This window comes from Orcinus orca, chromosome 18, assembly GCF_937001465.1.
Source record: "Orcinus orca chromosome 18, mOrcOrc1.1, whole genome shotgun sequence".
Taxonomy (NCBI): Eukaryota; Metazoa; Chordata; class Mammalia; order Artiodactyla; family Delphinidae; genus Orcinus; species Orcinus orca.
The window spans coordinates 69,984,278-69,999,514 of NC_064576.1; the positions used below are offsets into that span (position 1 = coordinate 69,984,278).

General features: G+C 42.0%; 1 protein-coding gene across 4 annotated transcripts in view; it reads right to left on the minus strand.

Annotated features, from left to right (window-relative positions):
- The window catches only part of FRY (FRY microtubule binding protein), a 329,930-nt gene that overhangs the window by 38,778 nt on the left and 275,915 nt on the right, over positions 1-15,237 (minus strand). For all 4 annotated transcript variants that reach the window (XM_033416130.2, XM_049701100.1, XM_049701101.1 and 1 more), the window contains exons 45-51: positions 14,946-15,043; positions 14,445-14,615; positions 10,666-10,806; positions 8,452-8,631; positions 6,304-6,465; positions 3,932-4,006; positions 776-946 (exon numbers count right to left, since the gene is read on the minus strand). In XM_033416130.2, the coding sequence (XP_033272021.1) occupies positions 776-946; positions 3,932-4,006; positions 6,304-6,465; positions 8,452-8,631; positions 10,666-10,806; positions 14,445-14,615; positions 14,946-15,043 (998 nt within the window). The remainder of the gene's footprint in view (positions 1-775; positions 947-3,931; positions 4,007-6,303; positions 6,466-8,451; positions 8,632-10,665; positions 10,807-14,444; positions 14,616-14,945; positions 15,044-15,237) is intronic.

Sequence of the window (15,237 nt, forward strand, 5' to 3'; positions counted from 1 at the left end):
AGGCTGGGTACCAGGCTTTATTACAGATGCCAACCCCACTTCAGGGAACATCGTGTCCATCCCAGGAGGAAAAAGCCTGCCTCTCAGCTGGAACATGCCCCTGAGCTACTGAAATGATGCTCCTCCTTGCAACCCCAGGTTTTCAAAAACATGACTCATAACGGAAAGGGTCTTATTACCATGATTATCATTCAGATAAACAGATCTGCATCTGCCTGTTGATACTTGAATTCAGCTACTCCAGGTGTCAAGAACCAACTGAAAGCAGAGCCAAGAGCTCTTGTATGTTAAATCTAGTTTCAAGTTCTGAGGATTTCATCAAACAGCACAAAGATGCCGGGGCCCCTGGGCTCTGATCGCAGGTTGCAGCAGGCAAGCTTTGACGTCAACCCTTGAGAGCAATTGCACATTGAAAATAATAAAATGCTTAGCCTGTTTTACCCAGGTACCAGAGAACAGGCTTAGACCTTGAATGCTTCTGTGATTTTTTTTTTAAAGTTCACCTTTGGACTACACACACAGAGACTCTCTGTATGGTCATTCAAAGTCAGATCTTTGCCATTTAGAAAGAACTTGGTGGCTTTGGCTGTGGGCTTAGACAGGAAGCTTGTGGTGACTTTTGCCAAAGTTAAGCTGCTATACTTTGAATAAATTGATTAAAAATAAAGTTTACAGCTTTCTAATGAAAGAACTCATTATTTAGCAGATAGAAAGAAACTGTTCTGTTAGTCAAGGAAAAGGCTGAGCGGATGGTTTTCACCGAGCCTGGCCGTACCTCTCCATCCTCCAGCTCCACGTCTAGGAAATCGAAGTCTCTAAAGACCCGGAACTGCTGCTCACTATTGGTGTCGTCCATGTTCTCCTGGTCCCGGGTGCCGTCCTCGGAGGACACTAGGCTCGTCTGATGCTCCAGCAGATCCAAGTCCCCACACGACGAGAAAATCACCTACGAACCAAGAGTCCTCTGCTGAGAAACCGCTCTCCCTTCTTTGTTTGTGCTACAAAAAGTGTAACTGGCTCCTCAGAGCACTGTATTTCCAGTACACACCTAATTCCTTAAGTGGGTATTTTTAGAATGCTCTTTTATTATTTATGTTGGACAGGCGCCTTCAGATTAAACTCATTGCGAAGATGCAAGTTCACACACTAGGAAACTGTTCAAGAGTCAAATCGCTGCTTCTTAATGAAAAGTGTATCCTACACACGTGTGTGTGTGTGTGTGTGTGTGTGTGTGTGTGTGACAACTGAGTGTATGTTCACAGTCTACAGCAGCCAAGAAATTTTCCAATGTTTCTGCACTTACCGAGGTTAGAAACTGTACAGGTTCACACACACATACACATCACATACATATTATCATGAAAGATTTTAAGGACTACTGATGCCAAGATATGTTATTGTAGAACGAACTGTGAGAGCAAAGTATTTAACCCTCTTAGAGATAAACCAGGAACCGGTAGGGAAAAAGAAACATAAGTCAGGAAGTACAGTACTTGTTCATCTGAATTACAGAGGAGAAGCTGAGCAGCCGTGCTCATAATTCATACTTAAAAGTCCTGTCCTGGGCTTCCCTGGTGGCGCAGTGGTTGAGAGTCCGCCTGCCGATGCAGGGAACATGGGTTCGTGCCCCGGTCCGGGAACATCCCACGTGCCGCGGAGCGGCTGGGCCCGTGAGCCATGGCCGCTGAGCCTGCGCGTCCGGACCCTGTGCTCCACAACAGGAGAGGCCACAACAGTGAGAGGCCCACGTACCGCAAAAAAAAAAAAAAAAAAAAAAAAAGTCCTGTCCTGTTGATTCAAACAAAACTTTTTTTCTATTAAAATTTTAGTATGTTAATATTTTTAAATTAACTTCTATGTTTAGGTTCATTTCACTTGGGCCATTTTAATATAACTCTGTAGAAATAACAGACTTCAAATAAATCTAAATGTTTTGCTCTCCAGCCTCTCCTGAACACAGACTGATTTTAAATAAAATGAACAGCATTCTTTATTTAACCATTATAACGTCTTGGTGTTCCTTGAAAGTAAGCAAGTCATTTATAAGAATTTAAATATCACAAATATCTCTCAAAAGGAAAAAAAAGGGGGGGAATGGATTTTATTTTTTTTAATTATTTTTTTAAAATTTCTCTCTTTTTGGCTGTGTTGGGTCTTTGTTGCTGCGCTAGGGCTTTCTCTAGTTGTGGCGAGCGGGGGCTACTCTTCGTTGCGGTGCACGGGCTTCTCATTGAGGTGGCTTCTCTTGTTGCGGAGCTCGGGCTCTAGGCACGCGGGCTTCAGTAGTTGTGGCGCACGGGCTTAGTTGCTCTGCGGCATGTGGGATCTTCCCGGACCAGGGCTTGAACCCGTGTCCTCTGCATTGGCGGGTGGATTCTCAACCACTGTGCCACCAGGGAAGCCCGGGAATGGATTTTAAACATTCTTTTTTTTCTCCAGTGTTTAAGAGCAGTCATAGGATTTGCACTAGGTTTTCATAAAATGGTACAAGACACACAGTCTGTACAGGGATTGCAAATGGGTATATGAGATAAATAGCACTGAGGACCAGCCAACTAGTCAGTGAGAGATGAGAGACTAGAATTCTGATTTCCTCAGCCGAGGCCTCCCTTTCCTTGTTAGTGCCACTTTTCTTATTTGTAACATAGTAAACATTTCTAGCTAGAAAAGCCTGGCACAGAAACAGGCGGTTTGGATCTGAAGGAGACAGTGTAACCGCAGGGGTGGTAAGAAACGGACCTCTCTGGCTATGCCACTGCAGAGGTAAAGGGCTCTCATTCCTCTCCCTTTCAGGCTGGGGGGCTCCATCTACCCCACACTATCTCCTCGTCCCTCTGCCCTCAATGATGTCACAGGAGCAGCAGCAAACCCACTGATCAATAACTCAGAAGGTGACTTCAACGGAGGCCACCCTTCTGGCTGGGGCACATTCCCAGACGATTACAAGTCGCAACTTGCACTTGAGCTCGAATCCCTGAGTCTCATATTTCACCTGCTCGTGAACTACATGAGTATATACATTTTGGAATTTTAAAAGTAGTTCCGCAGAGACACTGTTTGCTACTTCTTACTTGGGAAATTACTTAGTTTGCTATTTTCTTTTCTGGTTACTAATAAAGATGCTGTGAGATAGATGAAATAAAGATACCTGGTAAAACCAAACCCTGAGATTTTTATTGTTTTTGCTACAATATTCTCACACACACAATTTGAATTTTCTCAATTTTATAAAAGCTTCAGAAGCTAACTTCTAAGACTTCAATTATTCACTTATTTCAAAGCCCAGTGGCATTTCTGTGCAACTGTAACGTCAGTAGAAGTTTTTTGTTTGTTGGTTTGTGTTTGTTTTTTTTTTTTTTGGCCGCGCTTCACACGGGATCTTACTTCCCTGACCGGGGCTCGAACTCATGCCCCCTGAAGTGGAAGCATGGAGTCTTAACCACTGGACCGCCAGGGAAGTTCCTCAGTGGAAGTTTATAGGACAAAAAACATGATAATATATCACTATTTTTGTCTTTATTGTACATGAGTGAAACAGTGACATCACGGTAACAGATGTGTGTACAGAGAGTAAAATTACACCGAAAAGGAACGTGTATCATATATGGTGGTGCAGAAGACAGTCACATATACATATTTTAAGAAAGTCTGGGCATATTTATTAAAAATATCCAAGTTATTAAAAAAATTAAAATAACTGAGTTTTTATTTACCAACTGGGGCAAATAGCCAATAACATCTTTCATTGTTTCTGAACTGAGATTAAAAATCATACTATGGAGAGAAATAATCTAAGGGTTTGATCTAGATGATGGATATCATACTTGTAATTCATAGTTGAAACCTCCAAACTACATGAGCAAAGGCAAAAACTGACCAAAGGTAAAAAGGTTATGACACCAAAATAAATGTGATATAGGACAGAACTTACTGATGGATTTTTGCTTAATCCGACTTCTTGGCCACACAGAGAAAGGACGTGTACCAACTTCTCTTTCGTCCTCTTCTGGAAGAGAAACACACAGGCAGGTTTTACTCATGGGGTCCTGTGATCAAATCTACTCCAGTAGTGTAGCCATCAGCCACAAAGGGCTAACCCACCGGAAATGTGGCCAGTGAGAATGGAGATATAAAATACATGAAGAGTAGGTATGAAAAGAGAATGTAAAATATCTCACCAATAATTGTAAAATATTGATTATGTTAAAAAATAATATTTTAGATATATTAGGTTAACTAAAATGTGTTATTAAAATTAACTTTACCTGTTTTTTTTCAAAAGGTGACTATTAGAAAATTGAAAATGAGGCTCACATTCTGTTTCTACTGGACAGTGCTGATCTAAGTTTTCCCAAGGGAGGGGATGTGAACGTCAACCCCTTGGTTCTCTAGCAGATATTCATTACTCCCCTTGATAATCTTTCTTGTGTGCTACAACTTTCAATCATTAGCAAGCCTTTCCTTACACCTAAATTAAATCTATTATATGACAACACAATTCTCTTTTCCTCAAATGGGAGGATAAATTTACTTTCTGCAGAATTAAATTTGATTATTTGCAAGGCATATTAAATCTCTCTCAATTTATTCTTCCTATAATTAAATGGATAGAATTCCTTTTGCTGTTCTTCATAAACCTTACTTTTCAGTTCCTTAGGCACAGGGATTCTTCTACAAACCTTCCCATTTCCCAATGACATAGACAAACTAGGTCTCAGAATGACTGGTGAGCTGAGAATGAAAAGGATGGGTAACCAGAGCCTAAAAAACATGAATGTGCCTCAGAATTGCTCTTAAAGCAATCGTCCTCCTCTCCTGAACATGATTTTTTTCCCTTTTAATCTGATTTAATATGCAGACTGCAAGGAGGCCAATATCACTCATAGATTTTCCTTCTTAATGGAACTCAGTTCCCTGCATCCTTCTTTTCAAATTATAGACGGGACACTCACTCAATATGGTGTCATTTCAAGGTCAAAGACAGGAGGACCTTGATGATGGCAAGAGATTCACTAACCTATTTCCCTAAGTTTTAGTGGGCACTTTACAATTCTGGGAAGGAATGAATGTAGAGGAGCATGGAATTGGGCTGGACATTTGTCTTCTCTTTTCCAAATTCCCAAGAAAGTAGGGCGGGCTCTCTATTCAAGTACGCAGTGAGCACTGAGAACCGGCTCTGCTCCAGTAGGCGCCGTGCTCTAAGCTCCACTTCCCTAACCTCTGAGAGTGAGGATGAGTCCTGCTGGGCGTGCAAACCAAGGGTTTCTCTCTGCGCAGCACCCAGCAGCACCCACTTCGCCTTCCTCTGGTAATGCAGTCCCTCTTTTTATCTTGGGACGGCTCTTCTCCCGCCAAATGGGACTCTGCCTCTCTTGCACAGAGCCCTTTCTCCGGAATTGCTACGACGCTGGGGAGGGGAGGTCTCTGTCCTGAAATCGTCAGAGCCAAAGACCATGTAAATCTGGAGCTGCAAGAGGTTGCTGGGCCTCACGTTGGAACAGTCTGCCTGAGAATGAGGTCAGCAGGGAGGAGAGCAGGCCTGAGACTTTGGGAAGAGAAGGTGGGGGCAGTGAGAAGGACAGAGAGGGTCTAAGGATGGTGTGTGCTACAATCCAGTTCTGCTTGAAGTTATGATACAGGAGTTAACACATTCCCTTTCCACTTAAGGTAGTTTTCCACTGGGCTTCTGGCATATGTCTCCAAAAGAGCCCCAAATAATGCATGGGTTTCACTTGACAGTAAGTCCAGTGACATCAACGCTGTGATGCAGTCACCCAGAAAGTGAATACAGATGACAGAACCACAGAGAAATCTGGCCGCCCACCATGCTCCGCAGGGTCAGGTGTGCATGGAGCCCACTGACTGGAGGGCAGGCTTGTAGGACTGCAGCCAGAATGGTCATTGGGGTGTGGCCCTGTTATGCAGGATTGGTTAGGAGAACTAAGGATGTATTACTTGGAGAAAAGAGGACTGATTCGGGTGAGTGGCAGAGGGGGGAGAGTTTCTTTAAGTGTTTGAAGGGCTGCCATGTGAAAGACAGATCCAATTGCATTTTCTAAGCCTTAAGAGAACAAGGACCAATGAGAAGAAGCAATAGAGTGTCAGACTTCAACTCAATGTAATGAACTGTTCAAAGATAAAATGGGTTCCCTCGGGATACAGAATACTGCGAGATCATCATCGCTGAAGTGTCGATGCCCAGACGGGAAATATTGGGATGGTGGGTGCAGGAATCCCATATCACAGTTGGGTTCAATAGGTCCCCAAGCTCCCTTCCAATCCTGGGAGTCGAGGACCCTTTACCTGAGAGTACTGGGGCCTCTTCCAGCTTACAGGAACAAGGACATTGGAATTGGAGCCTGATGAGGTGGAAGACGCACTCCGGGTGACAGCCATGGTCCTGGGCTTCCCATCACGCCCAGCAGAGTTCTGCAGTTCATCATACCGCCTCCCGATGATGGGCGTCTTGAGAAAAAAGAATAGAGAAGCACACGTTCTTCTATCTCATTCATACTTCTGGGGTATGTGGATCGCTCTATCCCAGCAGCAACCGAGAACTGCTTATCTGATTAAAACTCAGATTAGAGAAGTTCAGTGTTACAAGGAGGCTCATTTTCCTTATGTGCAAATACATAGTCCAGATCATTTTGCACCTTCAACACTGTCCCACCCTCTTTAGCAGCTGAAAACAAATCCAACTGCTTGTTCTTTTTTTTAAATTTTTAAAATATATTTCTTTTATTTATGTTTTTATTTTTTTTTGCGGTACGCAGGCCTCTCACTGTTGTGGCCTCTCCCGTCGCGGAGCACAGGCTCCGGACGCGCAGGCTCAGCGGCCATGGCTCACGGGCCCAGCCGCTCCGCGGCATGTGGGATCTTCCCGGACCGGGGCACGAACCTGTGCCCCCTGCATCGGCAGGCGGACTCTCAACCGCTGCGCCACCAGGGAAGCCCCAATTGCGTGTTCTTAAACACACTTTGGAAATGATTGTAAAGATAAGAAGGAAGACATGCAGGAAAGCAAAATAGTTTTCAGATATTTAAGCTTGAAAGACTTTCTTTATAGTTAAAACAAGACCAAAATTCCTTCCCCTCATCCCAACCTGTAATCACCAATCTTGATACACTCTCAATTATTTAAAAATTTATTTAAATTATTTATATCTTTTCAATTATTTTAATGAATGAGGTCAGGGCCAGGTTCTTGACAACACTTCAGAAATTTCACTTCCTGAGAGTCCTGGAGTGTGGTGGCTGGGTAGGCAGCACCTCCCAAACTTTAGCCCCAGGGAGGTCTCTGCAGAAACCTGTTCGTAGGCCTACATTCAGAGATGGCAGACGCTGGCTGGTAATTCTCCACCTGCCTCTCAAGGCACATCTTTCTGGAGCAGCTGGGTCTCCGGGGCATGCGGCGGATTGGCTACAGGTTTTCTGTACCTCTTTGGGACAGAGTAAATTTAAGTCAAAGAGTAAGCTTCCCCCACCCCCAGCAATGTAAAAAAAATGTTAAACATTGCAAAATACTGAGTTGACACCTTAATATCATATACACACTAACTATCACAATGGAAGCACAACAGCATCTCCTCCTGAGTACTGAAATGATGAACAGTCAATGAGACTGCTGTGTGAGAAAACCCAATCTAGCTACAACCTAATCAACAGAGTGAGTTCCATGTAAGCAGATCTAGTTGATTCCTTTAGTGAAGGAATCACTCAGCCGTGGTGAAGAATATTTATGAACTACCTAACATGCATCAGACACTGTACAGACCCTGCTTACAAAGTGGACAGGCCGTTGTTTCTGCTTTGGGGGGTTTATGGGCCATGGGGTAAAGGAGACAGGAAAGCAAATGTATTTTTACATCTTGGACTAAAATAGTTAAGTACAGGCCTCCCAAAAGTTTGTTCATGGACCAGCAGGTAAACCTGACTATTTTCTGTCTTCTTCTCTTCCTAACTCCTTAGTTTATAAGTCTCTTCCCTCCTCACACCCATCTCCCTCAAGGCAAGAATTTAGGTAGTTATACTGGTTTAAAAAGCAGTGTGGCTTGGGGAAGTGACCATAAAGGCAGATCCCGTATTCCTGTAAATCTCAGGCATCCGCTGGTTTGGCTGCAGTTCAGGAAACAAGGTTGTGGATACAAGATAGGACGTGACAGCTGTCAGATACAGAATGAGTGAAGGTCATGGTTTAAAATGCTTAAGATCATTCCATTTTAAAGTTATCTTTTGGGGGGAAGTCATTTTTATATAACTGAGGCTAGCTTCTATTTCTAAAAGCTGCCACTGAAGAGCCCCAGTGAATAGGACAATGCGTTGAACCTAATTTAGGTCTTAGGAGGTTTCACTTGACATAACTGTAAAATAAGTCTCCCCTTCTCCAGGCAACTAGTTCTGACCTTTGCCACTATGTATTCATGCTAAAGTTTACAGAAACAGTTAACATACCTCTGAAATATCAAAGTGAAAGTCCAGGGTTTTCCCAGGTAATTCCTTAGATGCACTGGTCCATACTCGATGTATTTCTATCTTTGAAAGGTCACTGTGTTGGTAGGAAGGTAAAACTAGGCTGGCAGATCGAGAAACTACTAGCTTCAAGATATTCAAAGCTTCTCTCCAGTGGACGCTCTGAAGGAAATAAAACAGTCAATGGGTAAAAATAATTAAAAAAAAAAACAAACCACACAATATGCCGCTAGCTACCGAAACTTCTAATGACCGGTCAGAACTCATTGATTTAAAACAGTGCAGGAAATTCTGTGATAAGTAACAGGCAAATGACATAAAAAGATAACTTATGCATAAGATGAGCTACATTTAGGAAACAAGAATAAAAAAGACCCGTGTTGTCCACATTCAAATAAGTAAAAGTTTAAAATGACAAGGTACCATTTTTGCTAATGAGGTATTTCTTCAGTTTGAAAAACAAAACAGAAGACAAACAACTGCCCCCCTCCCCTGCAGCAACCCTCATTGCAGTTTACGCGACTGTCTACTCACCGTTTCTCAAGATTCTCCCCACCTCCAGTTTCCAAGCGTCCCTGGTCCTCCTTCTACTTCTCTGGCTCTTCCTGCCTCATCTGCTCCTGGGCATCTGACCTCTGCCCTCAGCCCTCTTCTCTTCTCCACACCTTCCTCCTGATCTAACCCAGGAATCTGGGAGCCATTCTTAGCTCCCCTCTTTCCCTCCCTCCTGAGAACTTGATCCCCGCCCCCTCTGTTGCTGTTGGCACTGGCTCAGCTGAATCCTCTCTGGCCTCTGCCTGGACTATTTCAATGGCCTCTTAACTGGTTTCCCCAGTTGCAGCCTCTCCTTGGGTCCGTCATCAAACCCACTCCAGCTACAGTGATCTTTCTAGAATCTTCAGCTCAAGCCACTTCCCTGCTTAAACTCCTTCAAGGGCTCCCTCTGGTGGACAAGGTGGAGTCCACACTCTTTGAGGAAGGCCTGCAGGGGCAATCTCCCCCAGGCAACTCCTGGAGTTGCCCAAACCAGCCAAGGTCTCTTAGCCTCTGTGCCTTTCCTCATGCAATTCCCTCATCCTGGAACGCCCTTCCTCTCCTTATTGCCTTATCAAACTCCTACTCCTCCTGTAAGTCTCATTTGTTTCACCCTCTTTGTACCCCTGACAACCCCAAGCTGACTGAGGTACTTCTCCAACAAAAATACTGAATACAGATAAACTAGCATGATAAAAGTTATTATTTGCCTAGGCCTTGGAATAAAGTGCATGAAATAAAACACACTTCCTTCACTGTTAAATTCTGCACACGGGAGGTCATGGCTTGAATATGAAATTAGCCACCATTCAAGATAAGATCTTGAGTACCAGGGATGGCCCACAGGCCTAAGAATAGGTAGCCTAATAAAACAATCACTTTTTTTAAAAACTAGGGGCATATGATTAGTAGAAAGATGTGAACTGACCCTCTGTCTCTCATGAGTGTAAAGTGAGAAAGTGGTAATGAATGCCTACCACATGGTACAACCATTACTGGAGCAATGCCACTCGGAAAAAAAAAAAAGCTTGAAAAGCATTTTTAGCATTAAGTAATTTTCTGCAAGTAATGTGACTGGTGAAGTGAAGATGGAAAAAAAAAAGTTTAAAATTGTATGGCTTTAGTCAATGAATTTAACCAGAGAAATACCTAGCATTTGCCCTTGAACTCTGAAACCTACCAAGTGCACTTCGTTTGTTTGTTGGAGTATTTTCAAGTACATTTATGCCATTTTCTTAACCTTAATTCCTTCAACTCTAAAGGGACAATTTGAACCTCTGAATTAACTGTTCGCATTGGAAACGCCTGGCCTAGAACCAGGCACAAGCAAGTTGCTTCTTCCTTCTCCATTGAAACAGGACCCCTCAAAGGAGACCCTGCCCCCACCCTCCCAGCCAGGAGTGTGCTTTCAATACCCAGCCTAGAAGTCCAAGAGGCAGAGAGGTGTCCTCCGAAGGCTCAGGAACGCACTGCGGCCTCAGGATACCGCTCAGGGTGTGGTAGGCCACCGTCTCAGCCGCTCTCAGCATGTTATGGGTATCAATGAATGAACATGCAGCCTGGCACCCATATAGCTCTGTGGCCAAGTACAAAGAAAGCTCCATGCAAAGCCTCAATCTTTCTGGAATGACTTTCTGGAAACATCCTGGTTCAAATACTCACTTGCACGTATTTTTCAATGATTTTCAGAACTTCCACATTGAACTGCTTTACCGGAACGACAGAAAGGTCCATGTAGCTGAGCAGACTGTAGATCACCTGCAGGAGGGGCTGCTGCATGCTGGGGAGGCCCTTCTCCAGCAGCTGTGGGGAAGAGCACACAGTGAGTCAGTTTGACACCAGATTTTCACACAGAAGCACCAGGGTTTCCTAGTACCTTTATGATTGCGCATTTCCTTAGGAGGGAAAAGAAAATCCTAACTACTGAAGACATGGAGGTATTATCAAAGGCAACGCAGGTAGGTCTGAGTCTATAAATATAATATTACACAATGGAGTGCAACAAAATAAACCTCAAAAGGAAAGCATCAAACACCACTAATGACTGAAAAATATAAATGAAAACGAAAGATACATTTATCAGTTATGGAATTGGCAAAGATTAGAAATTGATGATAGTATTGGTGAGGATATAAGAAGAGTATTCTTACACATCAGTGGAAATGTAAATTGGATAATTTGGCAATTGAGATCAACAGTACTAAAAGGGTTTATATCTTTTGAAATACTAATTACACTTTTAGGAACTTTTCCAAACCTAGAGATAAATACTAAGATTTAAGTAAGGGATTTCACCAAGGCATTATTTATAATGGTAAAAAAAAAAAAAAAAAAAAAAACCCACACAAAACAAGAAAGCTCTGTAAGCAATTTAAATGTCAAACACTAGGGAAATGGATACATAGATTATGGTAAATTGTATGATGAAATATCATGCAGTCAACAGAATGACATTTTTAAAGATAGTAAAGGATATCAGATGATATTAAGTGAAAGAGGAAGGATATATAATTTCTATATAATAGATGATGCCAACAGTGATGTGAATGTGTGTGTTACATAGAAATAATGCTGGAAGTAAATCCAACAAAATGTTGAAAGTGTTTCTCCCTAGATAATATAATTATTTTTGAACACATACTGCTTTTATAATCGGGGGAAAAAAATCAATGACATTTTCAAAAAGGAAAGCAAAATAATGAGAAAACTGATGTGACAGACATAATGAAAAAGGTTACTGTTCAAAATTAAAAATTAATAGAGATGATTCAAATAAATGCTGAAATTACACATCAAAAGTGGCCCAGGGTTTCCCTGGTGGTGCAATGGTTAAGAATCTGCCTGCCAATGCAGGGGACATGGGTTCGAGCCCTGGTCCAGGAAGATCTCACATGCCGCGGAGCAACTAAGCCCGTGCACCACAACTACTGAGCCTGCGTTCTAGAGCCCGCGTGCCACAACTACTGAAGCCCGCGCGCCTAGAGCCCGTGCTCTGCAACGAGAGAAGCCACTGCAATGAGAAACCTGCGCACTGCAATGAAGAGTAGCCCCTGCTCACCACAACTGGAGGAAGCCCACATGCAGCAATGAAGACCCAATGCAGCCAAAAATACAATAAATAAATTAAAAAAAAAAAGTGGCCCAAAGAAATAACTGAACAGTTAACAGATGAGGAAATATACAATTTCACAAATCTATTGTATGAAAAAAGGAATATCTTCACTAGAAAGGAAATACATAAAGAGATTAATTTTAAAGTACCAATAAAAATATTCAACTGAAAACATGTATAAATGAAATGATAGAATTTAGTGGGGATATGGGATAACCTGAATATTTATACATTGTTTGTAGTATTGTAAATTGGGAAAATCTCTGTGAAGACCAATTTCCCAAATGCATACATTTTCCCAAATGTATCCATGAGCTTTACCTGGATAGATTTTTTGGGAAAGCCCACCAGGAAAAATGAGCTAAATATAATCTGATAAAAAGTCTGCATCAAAGGACTATTTTTAAAAAAATTATGAATACAAGCAACAAAAGGCAGATGGTTAACGATATAATTCCAGTTATTGACAGTGACAAGACGTGAGCTATGTCAACACATACACACATACAAAGTTAGCGTGAAGTGAGCACAGCAGGTTCAATGGGAACAGTGACCACAGCTGCCTAAAATTATATGTAGGTACCTGGCCAACACCTGAAAGAACATGGGACTAACTGAAATAGCAGTTAATTTATATCATATGTAGTGAGTAGGTAAGTTTATAATAAAATTTTTGGTGACAATTGTTGATAAGGGCAGCATAGAACAAATTAGGATATCCACTTTAATTTATTTTTTTATTGTGGTAAAATACATATAATATAAAATTTACCATTTTAACTATTTCTAGGTGTACAATTTAGCGGCATTAAGTACACCCACACTGTTGCGCAACCATGACCGCTATTTATTTCCAGGACTTGTTCATCATCCCAAACTGAAACTCTATAACTGTAAAACAGTGGCTATAAATTTGCCTCTTCCATGTTCCTCATATAAGTGGAATCATGTATTTGTCCTCTTGTGTCTGGCTGATTTCACTTAGCATAATATTTTCAAGGTTCATCTATGTTGTAGCATGTGTCAGTACTTCATTCCTTTTTAAGCCTGAATAATATTCCATCGTATATACAGACCACAGCCCATTTGTATTTTGGAAACTTTTATGTCTAGTGAACCAAACAAAGTTTGCCTCCTTGCTCTCTCCCAGTTCACCTTGTTTTACAACAGGCATTGGCTGCCTTGGGAAGCAGGGTGTTTGCGTTGTTTATCCCGGTGCTTCTTGTGTGCTAAGGTACGTGTGTGCTGGATTAGTAACTCTTGCAGGGACAGATGTGACCAAGGTGATTATCAAAAGCAGTAGGGTGGCACTTAAGAGAGGTTCTTTAAATGCCAGGGATGGGGGTGTGAAAAGAGCAAAATAATCCTTGGCTGTTGACGTGCGAATACAGCCCAATATTGCTGATCTGTGTTGCAAACCAAAACCCTGCAGGGTCAACTATATATGCTGGTGGATGAAGCAGCTACCTTTTTCTAGGTAGAGGCTTTCAGTCTTATGGAGCCTTTCTGAAAATGACTGATTCTTAACCTATCTGCATTCTGAATTGGTAATATAATACAAGAAAAATTAGAATGGACTGTCTTCATCACTTCTGAAAAGGCCCCAGCAAGAGGCATGAACGCAGATCCAGAGAGGAAAAGCAAACGCTGAAAATGCTAAAACAAGGTAATACTATCAATCACTTGCCTCATAGATTTCATGACCTTGTATAGTAAACCAGTTGGGGTCTGGGGTCGCTAAAGAATAACATTTCATCACTTGCCGAAAGTGGCATGTATTTCTAGCATCAGCGTACACAGAAGTGAGAGTAGGGGTTCGCAATGAATGTGCTAGGAACACACTGGTATGAGGACAAAAATCCCATCCCAGTTTTAAAAACAAACACAAAAGATGAAGATAAAAAGTTTTTTTCAAAAATATATGCTTTGTTAATGAGTTCAGAGCAAACAACCATTAAACATACAAGCCACACAGTAACTCCTTAAATAAGATCTGAACACCCAGAATAACGCAGATAAAAGCTCCTCATCTCTGCCATGTCTGACAGGTATTCGTGTAGCAAAAAGGCGTTTAAGCTTCGGGGGCAGCTACACCTCATTTCACCTTAAACTTGTGGCGGATTACTTAACCCGGCTGAGCCTCAGAATCTTTGTTAAAATAAAGATTCCTACATCACTGGGTTGTTGTGAGGATTTTAAATGATTCCATACAGCATCTATGCCAGTAGATAATAGGTGATCAATAAGTTACGGCTACTGTTATCAGTTTTACATACATATTTTACCCACAGAAACCATAACAGATGTTATCCTTAATTGAAGAGCTTACCTCTGCCAGGTAGGTAACCATGTTCAAGGTAATGTCCGCATATGCTTCATGAAGGTATCGACAGACCACGTTGACCCATGTGGTACAGTCCCTCGTGTAGCTGTGTGTTTTATAAAGAGTCATGACATGTGCAAGGTTGGAAAGTTTGGGGTTCTTCTCTTCCAAACAAACCTTTCACAAGAAGAAAATCAATTAGGGATAAAATAGCCTGATGAAAAGGAAGAAATGTCAGCAATTTTGCTCTAAGCTCCAGCAGCCTGGAAAATTGATCGATACATTTTTTGGGTAGCTGCGGAGGCGCTTAGTAATTTAATTTTCACAATTTTTTTTCCACTTGTTTTCTCAATAATGAAATGACAATGCAAACCAGCCACCCAGAGATGTGAATTACTAGTGATGTCAGTTATTATTTTCAGGTTTATGAAACTCATCACCCTGTCTGAGCCTGGTAATCTCCGTCCACCATTAGGCCTTGAATGTGCCTGAAACGGTAAGGCATACCTGAGCAATCCTTTCGGCTATATCCTTACAGAACTGGCCGGGGTTTTCAAAATGCTGTATCAGCTGGGGCAGAAGACACAAGACATTCAGTGGAAACCCTGGATTAGAGAAGATACAATGGAGACAAGTGAATATGGTGCATTTGAACCATTAAGAGCGGGAAGGCATATTACAGATTTTATTCTGAGGTGCTGCAAAAGCAGCCTTTTGAAGCAGCTTTGAGCTGAACTAACATAAATCCAGGAAGAATGTACGACTGCAATGGCACCGTTTCCAAGGAGGCACTGAAGTA